General features: G+C 42.7%; 1 protein-coding gene across 1 annotated transcript in view; it reads right to left on the bottom strand.

The window, feature by feature from the left end:
• LOC146196450 (uncharacterized) overlaps window positions 1–25,004 on the bottom strand; it is a 43,118-nt gene that overhangs the window by 7,382 nt on the left and 10,732 nt on the right. The window contains exons 4-15 of the mRNA XM_084597018.1: window positions 23,289–23,497; window positions 19,636–19,809; window positions 17,599–17,664; window positions 16,519–16,643; window positions 14,710–14,956; window positions 13,499–13,597; window positions 9,723–9,803; window positions 9,202–9,311; window positions 6,913–6,974; window positions 6,758–6,812; window positions 4,003–4,070; window positions 878–993 (exon numbers count right to left, since the gene is read on the bottom strand). Of these exons, the coding sequence (XP_084453144.1) occupies window positions 878–993; window positions 4,003–4,070; window positions 6,758–6,812; window positions 6,913–6,974; window positions 9,202–9,311; window positions 9,723–9,803; window positions 13,499–13,597; window positions 14,710–14,956; window positions 16,519–16,643; window positions 17,599–17,664; window positions 19,636–19,809; window positions 23,289–23,497 (1,412 nt within the window). The remainder of the gene's footprint in view (window positions 1–877; window positions 994–4,002; window positions 4,071–6,757; window positions 6,813–6,912; window positions 6,975–9,201; window positions 9,312–9,722; window positions 9,804–13,498; window positions 13,598–14,709; window positions 14,957–16,518; window positions 16,644–17,598; window positions 17,665–19,635; window positions 19,810–23,288; window positions 23,498–25,004) is intronic.

Here is a 25,004-nt window from a genome sequence, read left to right as displayed (position 1 = left end):
TGGAGTATTTTATTAAAATCTAAAGCCTGAGATGAAAACAAAGCTGCTTAGCTCTTTCTCCTGCCCTGTGCAGTGCAGACCTACTACATCACTAATGGCGCCTGCCGCCTAGGTTCTCTCGTTCACGGGTAGCGAGAGCTTCAGGTAACTGGTAGCTTAGGCGACCAGGAAGAGTACAAGGCATGAACCAGATGAGGTGAAATAAAATGCTGGAGCTTAACCTCAAGTATTTCCATTAGAGCAACCCTAAAACTGAACAATTTGCTTCACTTCGCCTTTTGCGAGAATTGCTTTAATTGCACAGGCATGGCACCTAGCGCCATCTTCGAGCATGCTGACATGTCTCGTATGTGAAGATAAGCAAAGGCCGTCACAAACGCAGTTGGAACATATTTCAACCTCATTTTTCACACTTTCCTTGGTCTTTTAAATCTTTCTCTTTCTTTTTTGCACAAAACACGGAGCTGTCATTCACTTGGCTTGCGTTACACAACGGCTGTTACATCGGCGAAAGAAATGTAAATATTCCAACCCTCCCACATAATTTATTTTTCCCTCTCATTTTTTGAGACAACTTGCCCAATTTATTTCACGGCTTGTGAAACACATTATTTGGTTCTAGGACTGCGCATTCATTTATCCTCCAATTCTCCGTTGCTCCTCATCTGCCATTTTTCTTTGCAATTCATAAGCACGTTGGCTCGTCTTAAAATCTTCAATCGAATACTTGCCGTTAGCTGCCCTTTGTAGTGAATATTATTTCCTACAACATAGACGAAATTATTTATTTTACTTATCTATTATTATGCTTCCGCCAACTGCGTGACGCTATAGCTCGCCAAAATAATCAAGAGGGATAAAAAAAGACACAGCTTACCTGAAAGTCGACATCACTAAGAATGGCCCCATAGTAATCAAAAATACACTTCTGCACATCCAAGTACCTTGCGGCCGTGTCATTCGTCCAGGACGTCTTATTAGTTGAGAGGAAGCCTGAAAGTGAGCCACGTGAGCTCTTGAAGGTCGTAGCACATGCCGATAGAGCAACAATTGTCGTCCGAGGAAAGACAACCATGCCAATTTTTTCGCCACCTTCAAAATTAATTCCCGATATATGTTTTTGTCATGGTTTATGATTTCTCGCCGAGAAACTATAAGGCCGCGTGGAAATATGAGGATGACGATAACATAGAAAAGACAGGGCGAGCGCCCACAAGATAACCCTTTATAAATGTCGATTGTGTGTCTCTTATTTTGCATGGGCTTGAGTGTCTTTAAACTGCAATTGTTCTTTAATGAGGTACATTGGTTGCAGTGCAATATAACTCTGCGTTCCAGAATTTTGTCGACCGCTGCGAGAGCAGATAACCATCTTCAGAAAGTTCATTAAAGCGCATGGTATAACAGTGAGTCCCAACCAAAGCAAGTTTGCTTATTCTTTCCTGCTTATACAATAATAGATGAACCTGGTAGCCACATAATTTAAGTGGTAGGTAAGTGAGGGCCCGCAGTAAGAAGTCAAGGCGAGAAATGAAGGAAATGACAAAGAGCACTTCAGTATTAGCACAGTGAAATTCGCAAGCTGTCATTATTTAAATCCACCTTCCCTATTAGAATCGCTGAGCACTGTTGCGTCAGAGGTAGCAGAGTTTTACTTTGTATAAAGGAGAGGTGCCCATTTACAGAACATTGCAAAAGTCTTTTTCAGAACTCTTTTGTCATCTTACAAATATGATGCTGAGAGCACTTGCCCCTTTTGTGTCTGTACATTGACCGTTAATATCCAATGCGAATTTTGGTGGCGTTGCGGAGAAAGGTGAAAATTCCTTTGATACCTTGCTCTCACTGCATAAGGAAAATTAAGTAAAATTAGAAGGGTTCAACGCTCTTGAACCGAATATGGAGCGAAAGCATTAGCTGCGGGTGACCGAGCGTTCTTCTTTTTCTTCTCTTGCTTTTTCATTTTCTTGTCCTTCTTTTCCTTTTTCTTCTTCTTTTCCTACTTCTTCTACTTCTTTTTCTTCTTTCCGTTTTCTTTTTTTTTCTTCTTCCTCTTCGTCTTCGTCTTCTTTTTTCTTTCTCATTCTTCTTTTTTCTCTTCTTTTTCTTCTTCTTCTGTTAGGCGCGGCGCCGGCTCGGGGACCGCGGACACGGACACGGACACGGCACACTGCGACGAGCGGTTAGACCTGACCTAGTATTGCTTTCGAAATAAATTTAGGCATTCATGGATGATTTTTGAAGGTTTTCGGATATGATGCAGTGGATGTGAGGGCAGCAAGGGGGCAAGTGTTAGCTTCAGAAGTGGTGGAGAGTATATGAATGAGAATGCATAATACGAGTTTACTTTCCTAGCTACCAGTCAGCACAGTGAACTCCGATGAACTCACCCCTGCTGATAGACGGATTAAGACCAATGTGTGTGCACTGAGTACGTTAGCGCTGCGAAAAAGTTTTAAAAATGTATAGCCCCACACTGAGCTACAGACTCACAAGAGGCTTGTCCAAATGATAAAGATAAATGACCATTTCTTCGTGGACAAAGATGTACTCACACACGAAGATGCAAAACCAATAATGTTAGGGAGGAAGCTGCACTAAAGTAAACGCAAAGTCGGGACAGAGGTCCCGTGTAGCCTACGTTGTAGGGAAGGAGTATTATTACGGGCGGGAGTGCGGTATATGCGTATTGGGCCGATAATAGTGAGAACATGAAATTCAGAAGTGGATCTGAATAGAGTCCTTTTCAAACCACAGTAAATGGTGATCAATTTACTTCCACACCACAGAAAGTTTGGTGAGGTTTTAATTCCTCCGAGACCCTCGAGGTATCGCAGTGAGTACAAATGTGGGATCTTTTCTTCCTTCTAGCCAGCTTCTTCCACCCCAACTTTCGTCCACTATTACAGGCTGATGGTTTTGACAACAGCTGCGTGCTGGCGGTAAGTGTTTAGGGAATGAAAAGCTCTGTTCGAGGTGGGTGTTACTGGCGCTTACGAAATGATCAGAAATAGGATAAAATTATTTCTGGACCTAGTGAACCAATTATGAAGATGAAGATGACAAATTTGCTAACAACATCATGTCTGGGATTGCGAAACAGTGTAAGCACAAAGAGACGGAATGAAGATGAGCCAGCGGGGCGACCATTTTTTAATACAAGTAGAATCAAGGCGCAGTCATCTGTTATAAAAGCGATGCTACTAGTCTTTTAAAATAATCAAGTGCGATACCTTCAAATGCGTTTGAGATCTTGTGAAGCTGTCAATTCAGAAAGCTATGAGGAAGTAATGGGCTGAAACTGAAATTTCCAGGGTTAACCTTAGTTGAAAAAAAAAAAAAAAAGCTACTATTGAGAGGGTAATGTCAGGCCTCACATCAGTCTTGCAATCATGGATCACGTTGAAAGATTTAGCTAGACAGTGCGACTGCATCCACTGTATTGAACTCGCAAGGCGCCTTTGGTCATGGGTCGCCGTGGTTTATGAAAGCTTTTGGGGTCTAAGCCGTTCTCATCGCAGCTTCAAATGTTTACCAAGCTAGTATGTAGACTCTTGTTGGCCACTCAAAAAGGTGGATGGCAGATAGTGTTGACTGAGGAAAAAAGGCAGGTACGTATTTAAAACCTTGCTTCATTTTGAAGTGCTATGTTCTCTAGTACCCGTCATGAGAATAGTTAGTAGGCATTGCTTTCGCTATGAATCTCGTCTCGCCGTCCTGGAAATTAATATGAAGCATTACTTTAAAAGGATTGGGCATATTAAATTAGTAAAACCGTACATAGCTTAATTAAAATGGTAGTGAACCTGGACAAAACAGAAAAGATCGATTAAGATACAAACCAAGATTGCCGGTCGCTTTCCTGGCAGTGTAGAATCGTTATATACCGTTGCGAAAAAAGGTGTCAATAAAAAAACAACCAGATTTCTACAAGGGGCTCGTTGAAAAAGCGTTACAGCTTTAGTGTTGAGCATGAAGGTTGCATAATGCAAGGTGGCTTACTGCGCTTCATGAATACCCGAACCATTTCCCGTATGACATCCGGCAATATTTTGAAGATGTAGAATATCCTGGAAGTAAAGAAACAATCACTCAGGTGAACTCCCCTCCTTTTTTTTTCTATACACACTGCGGCAGTAGTGAGGTCAGCAAGTTTTAACGCCATAGCGTTCAACGCCTCGTTGTACAGGAAGTTCTGCGTTAGCTCTGTGTGCGGAAAACCGCGGACAGGTGGGGTGTGTCATGGCTGGCTTCTGATTGGTCGGCGGGAGATCACATGACATGGCAGGTGATGCGAACTTAGGCTTCTCATTTGTGATGCAAGTTAAAATGGGAAACAAATCTTGCAAGACTATTGGGCAAGGAGTAAGGCACGTATACTACTAGGCCACGCACGCACATCCCTGTGGCTTGGCTAAAACGGGGCTTTAGAAATATATTGAAGTAGGATGGACAGTTGGGCGAGTTGGTACAATTGCATAGTGGGTGGAACAGCGCGAAAAGAAGAAACACAAGAAGAGACTCACAACAAAAGAGCGCTGACTCAACAAATTTTTTATTAGGAAGAAAGCGGATTCTTATACAAAAAAAAATATGTTACATGATGTTACAAACAACGAAATTCTTGAGCAGGCAAAATTCAAGAGATATTTTCTTCCTCCAACAGCCACGTGGAAAACCCTACCAAGCAAGACCAAACATACAAGCCCCCCCTCCCCCCCTCCCCCTCATCCCCAACGGCCCGTTTCACAAATTATAAATTATCACCAAACATTATCCAGAAAAGAAACCTCTTTTTCGATAAGCACCAATGACGGCTGGCTGACACACTGCGACTGCTTCTAGCTGATGTAATATGCCTCAGTAATTTCTCTCGTAGTTTTGTCCCTATGGCGAAACAAAATCTTTGTTTTTGAAACCAAGGGGCGACAACTTTTGTTATTCTGCTTTCCTTCTTTCCCACAAGCCCTACAATTATCTTTCAAGTGAGAAGAAAAAACTAGCAGTGATACCCTACATGCATAAGATTGCACATAACCTAAAAAATGTAGCTGAGCGATTCGAAGTTAATGTTGTTTTTTCGGCGCCGCATAAGTTGGGCGGGCTCTGCTGCGCTATCAGGAAGCGCCAGTACAAGCTAAAGAAGAGTAACCCGTTTGAATGCCAGGTTTCGCATAGGTCGTGATTAGTAGATTGCGCCTGCGCTGTCGTGTACGAAATTCCACTGTCACGCAATAGGGTATACATAGGTCACATGAGTCGGTGCATAAATATTCGTCTGCGTGAACACCTCAATTCGCTGTCGGACACACGATATTCTCACTTGAAAGATCATTGTAGGGCTTGTGGGAAAGAAGGAAAGCAGAATAACAAAAGTTGTCACCCCTTGGTTTCAATAACAAAGGTTTTGTTTCGCCATAGGGACAAAACTACGAGAGAAATTACTGAGGCATATTATATCAGCAAGAAGCAGTCGCAGTGTGTCAGCCAGCCTTCATTGGTGCTTATCGAAAAAGAGGTTTTTTTTTTCTGGATAATGTTTGGTGATAATTTATAATTTGTGAAACGGGCCGTTGGGGAGGAGGGGGGGCTTGTATGTTTGGTCTTGCTTGATAGGGTTTTTCACGTGGCTGTTGAAGGAAGAAGATATCTCTTGAATTTTGCCTGGTTAAGGGTTTCGTTCTTTGTAACATCATGTGACATATTTTTTTGTATAAGAATCCGCTTTCTCCCTAATAAAAAATTAGTTGCGAGTCAGCGCTCGTCTGTTGTGCGTCTCTTCTTGTGTTTCGTCTTTTCGCGCTGTTCCACCCACTATGCTTTACAAATATCTATGTCGGACGGTCTTTCACTTGAATTGGCTGTTCTTTGCTACATGCTACTAGGTGCGAAATACTAGAGGCGAAGATTAAAGGGTTAGTGATTGAGCGAGCAACAATTTGCAAGTGCGCTCAATACGGGATGCACAAAGGGACCCACAGACGTTAACGTTAACGTTATCGCATCATACCCTTAGCGGCTCATATTAATTGTCACCTAGTTTGTTTTTCTAAACACTTCTTCGAAAAATACAAGACTACCAGACTATTACTGAAAATAACTGAAAAATGTAACTGCGATTCGTATTTTTTTTTTATTCCCGTACCTGTGATGAGATTGTGGGCGAGACGAAAAGCTATACTTTATGCATGCTTGATATTGTTAAAACGGATGCCTGAGCGAGTTGATATGCCATTTTGTTCTTCACCATTCTTCTTAGAACTAGCTTGATATTGTCCGTGGCCTTAGAAGGCAGGGGTTGGCTGCTATTTTAAAATCTAAGTGACGACTGAAATCCTTGCACGTTTTGACACAGTAAACTCGAAGATGAGCCAACATTCCAGAAACATGCTTGGGAGTGAAACTTTTAAGTAACATGGATATAAATCCTCATTTTCATCATATTTATTTGCAGCACGGGCTTGATATTCTCGATTATACACATAAGAGCGTCTGACATGGCGCTCTTTACAGACGCCATGAATAAAAACACGGCTTCTGTGTTGGGCACACGTGTTCACTTACGGCGGCGCTTTGCAAAAAACGGGTGTATAGTAGAACGCAGTGTTCAACACAAAGATTATGTCTCATAGAATTTGTTTTTTCCTTTACACATACGCAGAGTATATTTATGACATTCCATAATTAATTTTTTCGAATTTTGCGTGAAAATAAACGGAAGACTGAATAAAATCACTCTGTGACATTAGCGACTTACTTCGTCTCCCGTCTCTCTGCCTTCAATATCTGTCCGAAAAGGCCCATAGGAACGTCTGGAAGAACGAAACAGACTGCTAAGCGCGAGTCTCTCAATTGAAAAAAAAAACAACAACAACAACAACAAAAAACAATGACATGAGCAGAGATACGCACATAAGGAATTCTCTTCTGCTTTGTAGCTGGCCGTGAACTCGAAATTGGACGTCACTGGAAGCCTGTAAAACACCACCGGTATTAGCGGGTAATAACCTCAATGGATTAGTCGGTTGCACATTCAGGGGACCCTTAAGCCTCCCCTTTAAGAGTATGACGAGACAGCTAGCTTTAATGGCTTCCGTCCGCGTGACCTAAATAGAGTTGGTTGGTTTGGTTAGTTTGTGGGGTTTAACGTCCCAAAGCGATTCAAGCTATGAGAGGGGCCGTAGTGGAGGGCTTCGGAAATTTAGGCTACCTGAGGTTTCTTAACGTGCACTGACGTGTCACAGTACACCAGCGTATGCTTTTCGCCTCCATTGAAAAGCGGCCGCGGGGGCCGGGATCCTTGGCCACAGCAGTCGAGCGCCCTAACCACTGAGCCACCGCAGCGGGGCCCTACGCAGTAATAAAGCCTCGCACAACAGAGCCATATGAGCGTGCCTGCGAGGCCTTGGGGTAGCATATCTGACTCGGAATGAAATGATCCTTGATGGTTTGATTCCCTTCGTCCTCCTATATGAATTGAGAAACCCGGGTTGACAGCTGCTGCCAAATCAGTCGTGCCACGTTGTCAAAGCTCGTCTTTTCGGCAAGGCGAACCGTATGCGCTACGGGTAACATGGATAGAAATGTATATGAAATTAGCATGAGACAATGTTGCTGTAAATAGCAAGACAAAGCGATCTAAAACATAATAAGTGGCAATACGTGAAGAACGCACAAAAGTGAAGAAAGAACATCACCGTGCCGAAATACGAAAATGCAATAAATATTTCTTCAACGCAACAGATTACAATTTTACGCTATATTTAGTTGGCCTAATTGAAAAACAGAGATGATGATAAAAATATAAAAAGTAATTCAGCTACTTAGGAGGCAAAAGGAAAAACATGTCATGTTTAAACTGCTATGCACTGTGTCAAATAAGATGCTAGCATTGTGTCTATAGGAACAATGGACCATCGCTCACCTCACGTCTAGCCTATCCACGACGGCGACTTTATATCGGCCGTTTTTGTAGTGACCGATTGGATGCACTGTGAAACTTGTTACCGGCTTACGCTTAGTTTGCATTCTTTTTTTGTGCGTGTGAATTTCTGACATCATTCGTAATCCTTCAGAAATAAGTCAATTTGTACGTCTGCTAGTCAGCAGGGATCTTCAAGCTTGAAGACGCAAGTATTATTACAGTTGTGGCTTATGCCGTACACTGCTCAGTATTTTATCGCACAGGCCACACTGAGCAAAACGCTCATATTTGTTTAGCTGTTCGGCATTCAACTTGACGAGAGGCCACCGAGATTCCTAGAAATAAATGTATCAGGCTTTTATATTTGCAATTCGTGATCGGGTTTTTCGGATAATACGGTAGCCGTTGACTTTATGCTTATGATCAGTTGCCTCAAGGCTCGACATAGCCTATCGAATGTGCATGCTTACAATGGGACATAACTGGAAAAGCCAGGTATAAGTCATTCAGGAAAAGCCACTGGTTTACCAACATTGGATACGGTAATGAATTGGGGACTTTGTCCTACATGAGCTGTGAATGGAAACGCCAACAATACGCCATATTGATAGTGCCAAACGGACTGCACAATGGACGATATTGTCTTGAACTATGGGCCAACAATTCCCGAATTCCTGATAGCCAATGTTGGCCTGATATTGATGTCAATGTTTTCATCATTGGATCATCGCTGGTCCAATGGTGATGTGCTGCCCGGGGAGTATGCACGAGATAACAGAGGCACCATTTACAAGTTTATCTATTAAACGCGTAGCAATGCGCATGTGGGAGAATTTTCAAATGTAGCCACACACGAGAACAGATAACTTGTCGCTTCATGAGCTTATAATGCCGGTTTTTACGTGTACCTCCTTTATTTTGTCTTGCTTTGCCACTGTATTACGTCTCGCCGTCAGTTATCTTTCAGGGCATTTTATGCACATCTTTCTGGTCGCCCAAACCCTACAATAATGGCATCGCCTCAAAATGGCGTCTGTAGAAAATGTCTAGATTCGATGTTTTTCGTTGCGAGTGTTAAAGAAAATTACTGGCATTTGTGACCCATCTTTGACGCGCGCGATACGTGGGACACCACTAAGGTAAATAAAATAAATACTTCGGGCGGATAATTCCTGCCTGCGTATATATGCTTGTTCGAAGCAGTTAGCGAAGACAATGCGAGACACGTTTTAAGTAGACGATAGTTGTAGATATTTAGGTAAAGGCAAGTTACTTACATTGGGCGCGCTTTATTTGTCCTCAGCTCACTCTTCATAGCAGTGGCACCGCTGTACATCGCCTTTACGAAATGCGTCATAGGGTCGGCCATAAAGAGATCAGGTTTATACTGCGAAGATAAAAGTGAAATCAGCTTTACTAACAGGTTTAGATGCATACTACTTTGCTGCTTAAGGAAGGAGTCATCCTGGTATCAAACTATATGCCGATGATGATAGAAGTGAAACATTAGCTTTTGGTTTTCATAAGATGAGCTGGTATTACGTCAAAAACATTTCGCGTGAAGTTTTGTGACTTCGCGGAAGTCATTAGCACTGAAGTATGTGACAGTTTTCTTAGAAAATTCGAGGGCTCCTAAGGCTTGCACTCGTGTACATCTGCGCCATTTCTATCGTGTAACTTCCAGCCTGCAAAATATAACGGATTCGCTTTAGGTTTCTATTGAAGCTAACATGTCTAGTGTAATTATAGCATGGACATGGCATCGGAGAGGAAGACAACTTTCTCAGAGCTTACTCACATCGCACTTCAGTTCTTTTGTACTGGCTTTTACTTCCATAAACGACTTGGGAATCATAAGCTGCACATCCATGTTATTGATCTGAAATAAATATGCGCAATGAACACTGGAATAAAAACTAATTTGACCGCAGTTTTGTTAGAGCAAGACAGACATAACGCATGATGAAAATTACATATGCTGAAGCGACCAGTTTTTCCCAGTCACAGCCGAACTGTGTGCACATTTAACCGAGTAAAGCCTGATTGGTCGAGACACGTACAGGGCAAATTAGTAACAATAATTGGAAATTGACAATCGATATTGTCCTAGGAAGGATCTTTCATACGATATTCGGCTATAAGTGGCTTTTCCCAGACCCTTTCTTTATTTAAGTGATGATAACACCTTATTTGGAAACATGACAAGCAGTAATACCGCAGGAATGACAATGCATTGGTATAACAGTGCAAGAGTAACATGGAAGCGGCCATGAATCGAGCAGGCTGAAAGTTCAACTCCGGTATTGAGATACGGTGTCCCAAGATAGTAGGCATTGAACTGATGCAACTTACGCATTGTCCTTGAATTAATTGTGGAGTGTGGGGTTTATTGTCCCTAAGCGAATTAATTATGGATGGTGGAGTTTAATGTCCCTAAGCGACAAACTGGCTATGAGGAACGCCAGATATGTTTGATTCGATTTGATATGCATCATTGGTTGAAGTTGTAATATAGTTTGAGCACTGTGCCACTCAGCGTGAAAAAAATGTGCAAGCTGCTAGGAACAAATGATTGGTGCGCAATTTTGGTGATGGACCGCTCACCAGAAAGCGAAATGTCAGCAAGTTGAGAAACTATGACGCAAAGAAGCAGGAATAGCTTCTGGCAGATGATGGTTCCCAATGCAATACCTAGCACTGCTGTTGTTTTGGTAGATACTCAGCATGATAGGTCCAACATTTGAAGAAGTGATTGAACGCCCTAGAACAGGCTTATCCTCACGGAAAATCAGAGGCCTTATTTCTAAAGAAGCCGTCAGCCGATTTTCATTTCACTTGGCCGCACGTCGGCACGACGGCTGCATCAGACTACAGCGGCAAGCGGCCAGTCACAGAAATGACAAAAAAGCTAGTGCGCCTTCTTCGACGATAGCTGTCGTCCCTATAGTTGCGTGCACCGACTAACCTCTGGCTGCGTTATTTAGGTAACCAGCCAGTGGTGTGGCTGCTTCTCATGGATGCTCGAAAGTCGCGTGTTTGTCACTGAAGAACAGCTAGTGCCTTAGCAGACCATATAGATCAGAACTGGAAAATGAGAAATACAAAAATTGATATTCAGCTATCTTATAATCACGCAAAAGTTTGTCGTACGAGTGACGCTGACAGACAGTGAACGAAGCCCAAAAAGTGAGCTAATATAGGCTTAAGTCTTCATGATTGCATAATTATAGTGTAAGCGAGCTACGCACTTTGCGTTAAGGGCGATATACCACGTGTGCGCAAATATACGCATGCCATAGAATGCTTCTCCACACTTAACGGTTAATTCCCTGGGGCTTTAATTTAGCACATAAATGGCATTTGTTCGGCAGTATTGTTTTATGCCAAATTGTTGTGAGTACTTGCTTGATCAATTAGGTACAAGCCGTTTAGAAGGCGCCGTCTGCGGCGACGACGAAACAAAACAGACCACTGCATGTTCCAGCACTGCCACCGGCGCCGCTGTTTCGTTTTCTTTGAGGCAACACTGCCATAGAGAATCGACGAACGAAGGTAGGCAGACGGAGTTGTTTTGCAGGAGGCTTGAAGACACTTTCTCTACTACTTTATCAAAATTGATCACCAAACTTTAGTTTGATCACAACTGTACTAAACTTAAAGGTTTTCTTCAGTGTATAGATTTCATTCTTTACGAGCTCGGAATGACATGATGTGGCTCCATCTGTGCCATCGCTAGGACACCAGCTTGTCTTGCTTCGCCCGACTTGTCTGTCGTCGAATCGTGCAAATGAACCGAACAAAACTGCCGAGAAATGCAATTGCGGTGCAAAATTTGATCTCTAAGTGTTATAAGTTTAGCTGGAAAAAGCATTATATCCTAAAGCACATAACAGTTAGCGTGGTCACGAAAACCTATGTACTAGTAGCGCAGATAGACACGGATAGAGGGAGGATAGACGAACACAGCTCTGTTTTCGTCTCCTCCCTCTGTCCGTGTCTGTCTGCGCCACTAATACATAAATGATTGGATCAACAACTAGCCCAACAGAAGATCATTCTAAGTTAAGAAAAGCTTAGGGCATTGCTTGCTTTTTTTTTTTTACTTCCTCTCACCACAAAGAAGCGCGGTTCCGAAAACCCAGCGCCCTGAAAACAAACATGCACCAGCGCAGCCAATCATTGACGCCACCACGTATACTTTTTGTATTGCCTACGCTCTGTTGCTCCTGAACACGCAGACAATAGATGAACTGAGCTGTATTTGATCGATGACGATAGGACGTTGTTTTTAGAGCGCGGGATTTTCGAAAGCATGCTTCTTTGTCGCGAGAAAGCGAATTTTTTTCAAGCCAAAGCGCCAAAAGAAATCGGGGTATCAAAATCGTAAACTCTGACATGGTCAGTACGAATTGCCGGCTACAAATGTTGAATTGAGAGCTGGCACCTAACTGCAATAGCTAAAAAGTTAAATACCCGAATTAGTTGACTATCTCACGGTTAATATCATTCACCTTTTTCTTTGACGCCCGCCAACACAGGTAGTACGTGCTGCAGAATCTATCTTAAATCCCCCAAAACACCCCTTTTAAAAAGCTGTGGCTGGCTTCAGTGTGGCACATGTAAACAAAGCATGACTTTCTTACAATGCGAGGCTAATTTATGCGGCAAGGAAACAGCAACATTTCTTTACAAACGCAGCATAAATTTTAGAGTGAATTTACGAGACCGTTCACCGGACGGCATTCCAAGCAGCGGAATAAATCATGCCGTGCGTGCACTTTCATTCGATGAGGAGGACTGGGAATGTGGGTTGCCAAATAAAGTGTAGAGTCTGACGCGTATTGTACGAGATGTTTATGACGCCAGCAAAATACTACATGTACTGCATTCTAAATATTTAAAGGCATGAATAAAACGGGACAAACACAGTGAAGACCCCGGTTCGAAGAGCCCCGTCCCGTGGTCTTCACTGTGTTTGTCCCGTTTCATCCGGTCCTTTAAATAATAATAATGGAATCTAACCAACTCGCCCAGGAACAAGTTTTCCCAAACTATATGTACTGTACTTTGGTTCCGACGATTCAGACAGCTGTTATAGAGGGCGATATACCGTTCCTGAGGCTAGTAATTCAATAATTCCTTTATTAGTCTGTGCTAATTAATTAATTTTGCTCTGCACGTAAGATCGCGCGACGCTCAACACCGCTCACTTGCTTGCTTTGGGCTACGTCACCCCGCATAAAGAAACGCTTGGCTTCCTAAAGTTTGCACACCTGTTACAAGGGATAGTTATGTCCCACCGTTTATATCAGTAGTGTAAACTTTTCTTCAGTAACCCACATTTTGTGCGTAGTAAGCACAATTGATGACAATTCAAGCATCCGCGCGCATAATCACCATTGTAACACACCATCCTTCATCAAGGAGATTCTCAGAAAGAAAGCCCTCACCTTGTGGCGCAGAGTCTTTACTGCTCGAACTTTCACAAAATGCGTAACTCTATTTTGTCAACTATTTATTCGCGTTCAGCTGTTCAGTCTTCGTGCTATGCAAATGAAACAGCAGACGAGGTACCTTTTCCTGGACTAGCTTCACATCCTCCACTCCCAACCAAGACACCTTTTCCACAAAGAGCGTCATCGTCTTCTTCAAAGGTTCAATCCACCATGTGAGCTGCACAAGAAACATATTCAGATACGTTTCCAGATTAAGTTTACTAAAAACATGCACTACCTTGCTTATTTCTCTTCTTAGACGTTCAAGCCAGCACACGAAATGATTCTTATGACGAAAGAACCTGTGATTTGTATTCGAGACAAATGAGATGAATCAAAGTAGCCCTGGGACAATGGGTCTTTCCTTTTAAAAAATTCATAGCTTCAACATTGGCCAGGATAGACTCGACAACGTTACCACTTTTGCACGGGATTTAACCAGTGCCGTGTTACTCTTCATTCGCATGAAGAGGTCTTGCGTGTTAGTATTTCGTGGCATATTCTTTTTTAGGACTCACTGACATTTAATTCATTGCCTGTGAGGGAGCGGTCCACATTCTGATTACTCATAGTTCGAAACCTTATTTGTGAATCAGCATGTTTGTTTGAGAGTATCGATAATATTTACATTTAATGCACTTTTACATTTAATGTTTTTAGTACAATCTTATGCGGAAGCTTAAATGCAAAAAAAAAAAAACCATTGCCAGTTTGCCAGGAATTGACGAATCGCATATTATGCGCCAGAAACTGAAGCGACCTGCCAAACCAGGGGCAGTGCGTTTTGAACTCTTCAGAGAGTTTTTCTTCAGTTTTGTCTTCTATTATTGGTCACGGTTTGGTGCTTGGGGCCGCAGTTGGATGGGGGAGGGGCGGATGGGGCCTCGCTGGTTATGACAAAAATAGAGCCATTATGTCATATGCGTGCATAAACGTACCTCATGCCCAAACACTTTCACGGGCCTGTGTGAACGCCGATCAATGAGGAATTTTATCATGCTTCGGTTGCCATGCCTGATGAAGTTAATGGCGCTACTGTCGTCATGAGGTGCTAGCGCAGCGAATTAGTAGGACACGGTCCCTGTGGTACAGAAAAGTTAGCCGACCCGGCCAAATAAGGCTCCAAGCGGCGGCGATGACATACCTGCTGTGTCTGTGTGATTGTTTCCTCACTTCCCGCATTTTTCATTACGACAGGTGCGAAGCGCAAACGGAAAGGTACGCCTGTAGGACGATAAGGCCCCAGGCAGCAGGCGACTGAGCCTAGACTGTGTTGCAGGAAGCACTCACGTTCTTTGTGACATCGGCCAGGCTGGTGGAATTGGCAAAAACTTGCGCCAGCAGCGAAGGCACTCCGTACGGGCATGTGAACTCGCTGCGGCGCAGGCAGATCTGCGGCCTCTGCGGCATATGGGGCGGTGTGTGCACCTTGGCGCCGATCAGTTGAGAGTCCTTGGCCAAAGCGTCCGGGTAGAAGGGCATCAGGTAGATGAGCACGAAGAAACCCAGGTAGTTGAGTGCGGCCCGCCTGTGCTTGCTGCCGGGCAGTGAGTCAAGTTAGCCAGGGGAAGGCCTGCCATCGCTTAATCCACGCTTCTAATACGGTAGTGATGGTACATTCCTTAATTGCGGAAGCATTGCGTAACGAGGTCTAACCCGCTCACCATTTCCTGCGTTGTCGAACATACAAGCGTTGCCAAAGCGGGTTTTGCCATAAAGATGAGAGGGTAAGGTCAGAATCTAGGTTACAGAATCCTTGGATCTCGAGTCAGACAGGCTGCCGCTATAGACCACGCAGGAACGTTCGTACGGCTTAGTTAAAGCCTGGTTTTTATAGCTGGGCTGCTCCTGGCAACTTGCGTAACATAGATCACGGTTCATCGGTATGGCGAGTGCACAGCATGAACACTATTGACAAGTAACATCTACAAAGGTAAACTGCGTCGAACTAGTGCTTTAGCACATTATAATGTCCTTTGTCGACATCCGTGTTCTTTTTTTTTCCGTGGGGATAGCAGTCGTTAAAGAGTGCCAAGAGCAAGTGCAGCATTCCACACAAGTCAAGGAGCTGAATTTCTCTAAACCCGCCGAGGAAAACCCGTTGTCTGGAGCAATAATAAGAACCAAGCATGATTCTTTGCTGCTTCCTCAAATGTGCACAGCAGAACTACCTCATAAGGGCTATGAAGTCGTGCTGATTCTGCGCTTTTTAGCACTTTTGATTGTAGTTGAAGCAGTAGTAAGTAACTTGGAGAATACAGATTTATAGCACTACTAATACAGTGCTATCAATTTAGCACATTATATTGTCGTAATCGAGGTGATAATAGTACGCAGTAGTGATAGCATTGGTTTTTGTAATGATGGCAGAATTAGTGGCAACAGTAGATGCGATCATTGCTCTAGGTCTGACGGCAAAATAATGCCTGATTTATGAACGAAAGTAGTCATATTTAGGTGTGATTCATCCTCTATTTTATATTGCCTATTTATCACTTGGTGCGAGGCAAGCTTACCTTTTTACAACTATGCAACGCAAACAGGCCACATGTTGCTAACAATCCTCGAAAGTACACATAACCCTCCAAACGCGAGAATGCTTGTTCGCCATTACTCTATACAAGTGCTCATTTCGCGTAATGGACAATAATCCGTCTCCACTCACATGACTTTCAGGACAATTAGTCCTTTGCTTGTTTGCGGAATGTTGCAACAAAGAATAAAGTTAAAGGCTATGTCGCCATATTGTCACCACTGAACAAGGGGCCAAGGCGGCACCGAAATTTCGTGCATCCGTTCATGAGAGGTTTGTTATGGAGCGCTGCCCATACATAACATACATAACACCATACATAACACCATACATAACACCATGCTGGCCACTGTTCTGGCCTGGATTCATAACAGTATAATTCGTACTTAATAGGGTCTTGTTGGACCTTTTACTTGTTTTTAAATTAATTTATATGCGCAGGTGATAGAACTCACAGTTGCTGCTTTGGGTAAGATAAAGCTGACGAAATTAAAGCACGCACTTCTCGTCACCTGATAGCCAAAAAGACGGCGGCGTCAGGAAACGTGGCTGAGAACTTTTCTCACCTGTCTTTTCCGATGTAAGAAATAAAGGCGTCGAAGAAAGGACGGTTCCTCACGATGACTTTGCTGTCCTCGGTGAAAGTGTGGATATCCCTGTACACGGTGTTCAGGAACTTTACCCAGCTCCACTGAAAGAAAATGATAAACGATATGCTTCTTAATTCGTTCTTTTTATGAAGCGAACGGTACCTCGTGTTGGGCCGTTGCAGATTATTGCATATAGATGGCGCCAAATGTTGACCGAACGTACTCGGGTGTTGGCTACGCGCAATCAACAGAGGTTTTTACATGCTATTATTTCTGGTATTGACTTTCTTATATGTGCACAGGCTCACGACCAAACGTTATAAATACGACGATACAAGCTCCACCAGTGTTGGATTTGAAGGAGGGAGCTTCAATAATAGAGATCATCATAACGCTGTCTTGTTTATACGCTCATGCGGATTGATTGCAAACAGAGTTCAAAGAGTTCAGGATTAGCGTACACCGTATAGCGGGCATATTTTGTACCGCTGATAATACAAGCTGCGATTTCTACTCTAGATGGGATGTTGTTTTTTTCCCAATCATTAAGTCTGCTGTGTTTGCATAAGTTCTCCATCAGCTGCTCTGCGTGAAATGAAGGTGAAGAGATCACACTTGCTTCGAGTGGAGAATAGCGGTGTTGTACTTGTAAGCGCACATGCAAGACATTTTCTTTGTAATTTTAAATACTTTGAGCTTATAAATATCCAGTTGAGAACGGTGAATGAAACACCTGTGATTAGTAAGTCGTGTTGTTCATTGCTCATTCCTCTCTTCGCGTTTAGTGATCATGAGTGTAGCTTGCGTGCTAACTACATTCAACCAACAGGAACTAGATTTATCTTAATAAATCGGAGAGAGTTTCCATGGCAGGCTAGTGTGTCAGCTTTTTGGTGATCTTGGCAGTGCCATATTTCTTAGCGAGAAGGCCTATTTCAACGCAATTTCGTCAAATAACACTATCTTAAAGTTAAACATTTTCAAGTTTCTGCTAGGGAGATCGTTTGCATTTCTGCCTTCTGGTCTAGCGACAGGCGAAATCGCGGTAGCACTTACTCCTTCAGTTCCATTCATTTCCTTTAAAGGCGTTAGAATTTCTTCAAAGGATTGACTCAGAGAATTCTGTAATGGAAAATGAAACAATGTTATAATCTGCCGGCAGCTCTCCACTTCCGAGTATTTAATATTCGTCCAATTTCACGCGTTATTGTTGAACTATTGAACTAATCAAATCGGATTGGGCGTCCGTCGAGTGAGAGCTATAAAAAAATAATTGGAGGGTAACCTTGAGGCAATACAAGCTGGTATTTTCTTTATGTTAAAACAGCGCTAGAAATACGGAGAGATAGATAGAAAAACACACATGTCATTGCTTCTAGCGCTGTTTTGACATAATGTCCAGCCAACTTGCCCAACAAGCCACTCTGATGGTATTTTCGTTTTGTCACGCCTAACTACGCTTTTACAAGTAATTTATGAGTAGCAGGAAACAGGGTCTTAGCCTGAATGCGCACTTGACTAAGCTAAGCTCAGCTACAATTTTGTTATCATTGTGTTATCATATCACAGAGAAAGGGAGCTCATCTAACACAACATAATTATGTGATTATGCACCGTCAGCTAGACCAGTGCTGTGATATAAATGGGTGTAAGTGGCGTCTGCTTAATTTCAGTAACTATTTCTTTTGTTCTGAGGATCTGCCTTCTGCAGCGCCCTTAGGTTCGCACCTGTGATCTGTTGTGAACTTCTTTGTTGAATGCCAATGAGCATTTTTCTTTGAGAAATCGCCACTTGCCGCGAAGGTTCACTGCGCTAGTCTTTTCCCTTCATATCTTTAAGATTTACTTCCACACTACGCGGCCTTATCTGTTTGTTCGCGACAAATGTACTGTGTCAGTACGAGATTTTTATCGACGTCCGAAAAGTTTTCTCTCTTTTATATGAGTTGGTTCAAAGTTGAGGGGTATCCCCCAGGGTGGATTAGAATCTGCTACGTGGGGGTGATTACTCATTGACATTCACCTAAGCACAGCTATACGGCTACAAAAAAGAGCTATACAGATTTCCTTTGTGAGAGATGTGAGCTATATCTCAAATAAAGTCACCAAAGAGATAACAGCCGAGGAAAATGAGCATTGTCATTTTCCATGAGTCTTTAATTTACTTGCAACTATCGCTGAAACAAAGCTCATTTTCTGCTGTGATCGCAAGGTCACGTACAAAGTTTGACACGCTAGTTGTAAAGTCGCAAGTTTGCACGTGTTCTTTAGAGACCGTTTACAGAGAGTAGTTCGTTTTGCGCACAACTAATCCCTGAATTCTCTTTGTTTTGTTTTTTGCAAACACAAGTATACGTTCACTACATGCAAAGTGGGCGTGCTTTATTCAGTCTCATTCTCATGCGAAAAAATTTACATCGGTCAAATCTCAGGAAGCTTAAATGAGCGCCTGAGGCAACACTGAACAATTTTGGGCACTGGCACAGGAAGCAATTTAGCCTTACTTGTCAAGGACTGCGACAATTGTTCCACTCGCTTTTACACCGCTAGCATTATCGGTCGGGGGAAATCTAAACGTGAGCGTGAGCTGCTAGAAGAATTCCCGGTAAAAAAAAAAAAAAAAATTAAGCAGTACTGCGTCAGTGTTCCGTCTGTGGTTATCACCGAAAAGGATTGGTTCGGTTTGTGGGGTTTAACGTCCCAAAACAACTTAGGCTATGAGAGACCGTAGTGGAGGACTCCGGAAATTTCGACCACCTGGGGTTCTTTAACGTGCACTGACATCGCACAGCACACGAGCACCTTGCTTTTCGCAAGTTTTTATCATAAATGCCATTTCATCATGTGGTGTGCAGAGTGTCTGTATGTTGTGTGCGCAGGGAATTCTAATAAAATACGCTATTTTCATCAGAATAAACTAGTTGTAAGTCCAGCGGTGTGGTGTGTTTGCCTCCTTTGCTCTTGTCCTGCGTCTGTTTTCGCTGGTTTCCTTTATACGAAGTATGAACCGACTACCCCAGCAGTTTACTCTGGTGAATACAAGATATGCAACAAATACACCAAAGCTTCTAACTAGCGATTAGCTTCACGTACCTCGCGCAGGCGGATGATCAAGTTGAAGCACTCTTCGAGGATGATATCAGTCATGTTGGCCAGCATTGGAAAATAGGCTGCGAGGTTTGTTTTCAAGTCCAGGAAAATCATGCGTACGGTATCCGTTTTGGCGGACTTCGTCTTTATCTTGAACTTAATCACCTCGCTGTATAACTGAAAGCAATGAGCAGGAGTGAACCGATTTATTTGACGCCTCAGATGAGCCGAATTTGGGTCCTAGCCCACAAGGAAAGTTTCTTGCATTACTGCTGTTTGTCCCTGCAGAACGTCTTTCCCCAATGACTGTTGTGATTAAGCAGTTCATTAGATAGGTCTGCTGAGTGGCCAAATATTTCAAGCCACTTCAACTTAATAGAAAACCCCGTTTCAGAGCTTTGAAAAAGAAATCGAATGACGAATATTCTTCGTATTTCTTCCGAGCCTCGAAAGAAATAAATTTGCGAATGGTTCCAATGAATTGTGCGGTATATTGTATGATTTAAGGATGCATTTTCGGACTGCAGCCTGCAACGGCTGAGTAAGCAAAGAGAAGTGTTAATGTTAGCCTTTGTGGTCGCTCTCAATCATGACAGTAGCTCTAGTTAGTAACACAGTTTGAAAGGTTGGTAATACACGTGTAACGATCTTTTTTTCTTTCTTTGAGGGTGGGGGAGGAGGGGGGGGGGAATGTTTTTAAAGCAAACAATTATACCCCAACTCTTCATTTCTTCATTGTGAATGGCTATGTTATGAATGAAGTAAAGAGTTTCTAGGTCTCTATCTAGCGCGTTTTAGTTATCTAAACGGCAACACATTTATTGCTCCTTGCCGCAAAGACTGTGCGCTATGCAGGCGTCCACATACCTGGTAATCGTGCCATCGGCAATGCGCTCACAAATGACATTCTAAGTCATTTTCAACCGTAATTGAAACTGAAGGGAACCAAATCTTATCCTTTATCATCGCATCCAACGAAGGATAAGGGCGGGTGGCGAAAAATTTTATTGTAGACCGCGCGTAATAAATACTTGAAGTCCCTAGTGCTAATCAACCTAATTTACCGGCCGCCAGATTGGTACAAGTGTATAGGCACCCTGCAATGAAGATTGCTGTGGCGATCGCCGCGCCGCAACACATAGCCTAGTGAGAAGAGCAAATACTTTTAAGGCGCTTTCGTAGGATGTTTTCACGCCCCCTGCATGAACTTAGAGATCAGATTGCACGCTCTGTCGAAGCTTTGCATGGCGTGTCAGATAACTGGGCTACATCGATAGCTCCTAGGCAAGGACGTTATCTGTCACATGCGCATATATAACAGTAGGGCGATTTGTTTAACCCACACCAGCTACACCACTGTAGAATATCTCCTATACGTACAATAAATTTTTGCTGCACTGGTGTAGCTGGTGTAGATTAAAAAAAAAAAAAAGCCCTAGTGATGATGAATATGCTCGGTCGTTTATCGCGAACCAAGCGGCCAACAGCAACATTTCTTAGGTGCGCTGCTGAACAAATGCAGCGCCGCCTAGCCAGTGTAGGTTCCCTATAGACTGTTTCAGTGAAGCAATCAATGCGCATTCCAAAGCGGTCTTACGTAACCTATAGTTCAGCTATCACGCGCCACTGCTTTGTAATTCGAATGGTGAAGTTGAGTGAAAAATGAGGGCGACGAGTGAACAAAACTGCGCGAATAATAAAAAGAACAAACAACGAATGTATTCTTCGTGTTCAACTATCTGCGCGAAGAGTATCAATACTGCGTTAATAGGTTATGGAGGATCAAGAAGTGCGATGGCCTACATAATGTCCATATACACGCTAGGTTTGTGCCATGTGTACTACCAATTTGCCCGGCTGGTGATTTGGTAGGATACAGCCGATGTCCATTCATTGTATATACCGAATAGCGTATACGCTGATCATGACCCTGTTAAATATTAACCATATATACATTCGTAATACTTAACCGATGTCGTGAAGCGCACGTACTGGTTCAAAAACGCTTTGCGGATACAGGGTCTATCCTCCTGTCTTCCAAACGGCGTTTTTTTGTCGAATGACCTCAGGTCTCGAATAGTTATTAATGCGAAAGCATTATTTCGCTATGTTCACAGATTTCTGTCCGCAGCAGTTGTGAGTAATTGAGAAGTGATAGAGGTTAATAGGTGGTGTCAATCGATAGAGGGTGACGTATTGTTGTTGCCGAAAAATAATTAGACCAATTGGTTAATTAGGTAATTCTTACTGGCGAAAAATGTAAATGTCTGCAACAGGTGTAATTGAGAAGTGGTAGAGGTTAAAGAGTGGTGTGAATCAATCGATGATGACGTAATTTTGTGCAAGAAAAAATAATTAGGCAATTAATTAGAGGCAAAACACGCAAAATCGTGTCCGTAGCAGTTGTAATTGAGAAGTGGTAGAGGTCAATGAGTTGTGTCAATCGGTAGAGGGTGACGTAATGTTGTGTCTGACAAAATAATTAGGCCGAAATGATAATTAGGTAAATAATTAGAGGCAAAGATGTAAAATAAAGGCGAAAATGGTCTCATTAGCCAATGGCTTGGCGCCACATTTGAATTTATAAAATACTAATATAGTTCATTAAATCAGTCAGTTAAGGTGACGTCAAAGATGTGACGTCACGCAACCTGAAGTCGAGCCAAAAAAAGGCCATAGGAAGGAATTTTTGCGCAATTTAAAAGTACCGAAGACTAAAATGGGTAAACAAGAAGTGAATTAATGTGACATTACAACCGGAAGTAGAGCCGAAGAAGGGCATAGGAAGGGATTGGCGCGCAATTTGAAAGTACCAAAGGCTAAATGGGTAAACAAGAAATGAATTAAGCATCTAGAAGCAACCAGAAACAACCAACTGCAGCATCCGTGCTTTTGCATTACTCCAATGCAGATTCTGCAGTGCTCTTTAATTTTCTCCCCAAGACAGAGCCTCCACTTGGTGTGGGAAGTATTTCCGGACGGAACCTCTGTACTGATGCATTCGCACTCATATTGCCATTGACGGTCTAATGCATGTAAAGCAGTTCCACAAAGCGACGAGTTCATAACAGGCCGGTAACCTCCATTTTCTAAACTGCTTCGTTCTTTTGTTCCTGTCTGAGCGAGGTAACGAACAGTCGACGTAGTACTGTGTCTCTTCCTCGTTTCCGCGCAACTGCACGAACGATAGCACGTTTAGACGGCGCATTGGCCCCTCATGTCGTAGTTCAAAAGTGTGGACCGAGAACGCAGGAAAAAATTCACTGTTGTACGTCGTTGAATCGCACCCCTTCAAGTGACTCCAGTAACAATTAAAGTTATTACATCAGGAAACATTTCACGGAAAAGCATAAAGTATGCTAGCCTGTACTATTCTTTCGTCTTTTTTTCTCCGGCTGCGTACAGGTACGGCAATAATTTTACGGAGCACACTTCTGGTTTTAGAAATTTTATGCCTTCCGTAGAGAAGATACAATGGTTAATCGTACCCGTGCGCGAGCGCACCAGTGGCATGTGCTTAAGTATGCGTAATATACTACGCAATATTTCTCAGGTTACACTTGATGATACATTTTATTTCTTTATTCCGCTCGCGAAGGTATACTCACCATGACGTAGGTTTTATTTCTTTATTCCGCTCGCGAAGGTGTACTCACCATGACGTAGGTTTCATTGGTAGTGTTCCCATTTTTTCTGTGCGTCAAGCTGAGGCGAAAGAAAGGAAAAAGAAACAGGTTGGTAATCCCAGCTGTAGCGACGTCCAGGGGCTGTTTGGTGTCATCGTCAATGAACGGGAAACCCTGAAGCCCGAGATTTTGGAAGACGCTTTTGAAGTTTGACTTTTTGTTCACGTTTAGGCGATCATCTGTGAATGCAAAGGGGTTGGAACAAAGTTCAACAGTGAACATCCAGAAAAGTCTGAAGCTGAGCTATCACGAACAAAGCGTATAGTTATTTTGCCGAGAAATATGCCAGGAAATAAATTTTTTTCTAGGCTTCATATTTTGCCGCGCACTGGAAAAGAAGAAAAATATAAGAAATTGAGAACTGCTGCAAAAACCGTCGCTGACCGGCATAACTTTCCTCTGAAGCTGAAGCTTTCACACAACTGTCTAGTGTTTATAGTCTTAGGTGTATGCTTCTGTGGCTGCTATCATGCCACTTCCACTGCTTTTCCCACTCACCATAGAGTTATTTTATGGTATGTCGATGGCCGTGTAAGTGTGTTACAAAACCAGGAGTCTTCACATTTGGAGCAACTTGATTAGGATTCATTTACTTTTCTTGTGTAGAAGTAGGGTATTTGACACATTTATACGAAATTTACCTTTTTCTTTTGCGCTCATGTTCTCTACAGACTAGTTGCGCAAGAGTATGCATAAGAGTAGGTATTTCACATAAGAGTAGGTATTTCACAAGAAATAAATTGTGTACCATAATCTGTGGTAAACGTATCCATTCTGTTTATTTGTGCACCACTAAACGGGTGGTGCGACCATACAGTGCTATATAAGGTTGCGTATACTAGTTCCAAAAGCTAACCTGGTTCTTAGACTGAAATCTAAGACTGACCGTTACTGATTAAGCTAGCAAATATCTTGTGAGAAAGTCATGGTAAGCTGGTCGGTGTTTGCTTTTAAAAATGTTGACAACCCCTTTTATACATTATAATTACTTTAGCCTTCTTCGAATCCTCCGCCATGCTCAAGATCGTGAACAACAAGCTTAAACATTGCACCAAGTTTCTCGAGCTTAACGTCCCCGTTATTGTTCAACGCATTCACAGTTACTTTGACCACAGCTGCGTATTTCTGACTATTGTTCCTTGTAAATCCTTATTCCTTATAGTACCTGGCACTGGTAGCGTACACAAATTTTCAACGCCGATTCCTTTTTTATATACAGCACAAATTATTGAGGCTACTGCGTAATGCTGCGCAGAATTGCTCAGCAACATTCAGATCTTATTATACTGCTGTCAGCATTACTCTCTTTGGCTCTTCGTGACTACGGCAGATTTTTGGCGTGCTAATTTCCCTTTTTACCGTTTTCAGGATAACTCAGTTCTTTAGAGCTTACTGATTCCCTTCCACGTGGCACTTGTTTACTCCGCCCATATGCTTATTGATTAGCGCTTAAAATTCTGCAAGGCCTGAATTATTGAGCACTGAAAATCACAGAAGCGAGGACCTATGAAGTACTCAGATAATTACTTATATACTTATTCCTTTATTCAAGACACACCTAAGGGCACTCCCGAGGAAGGCATTGCATAGAGGGGAAGTGGGGGGGGGGGGTGCAATCACGTTAATAATCGCAATACACTTTTGGAAGGACAACTGCAACAATAAACATTTATAGAAACATAAGGC

This window comes from Amblyomma maculatum, chromosome 3 (assembly GCF_055883805.1).
Source record: "Amblyomma maculatum isolate TAMU_Amacu chromosome 3, ASM5588380v1, whole genome shotgun sequence".
Lineage (NCBI taxonomy): Eukaryota > Metazoa > Arthropoda > Arachnida > Ixodida > Ixodidae > Amblyomma > Amblyomma maculatum.
Note: the sequence above shows the minus strand (reverse complement) of the source record. Positions and strands in the feature narration are given on the sequence as shown.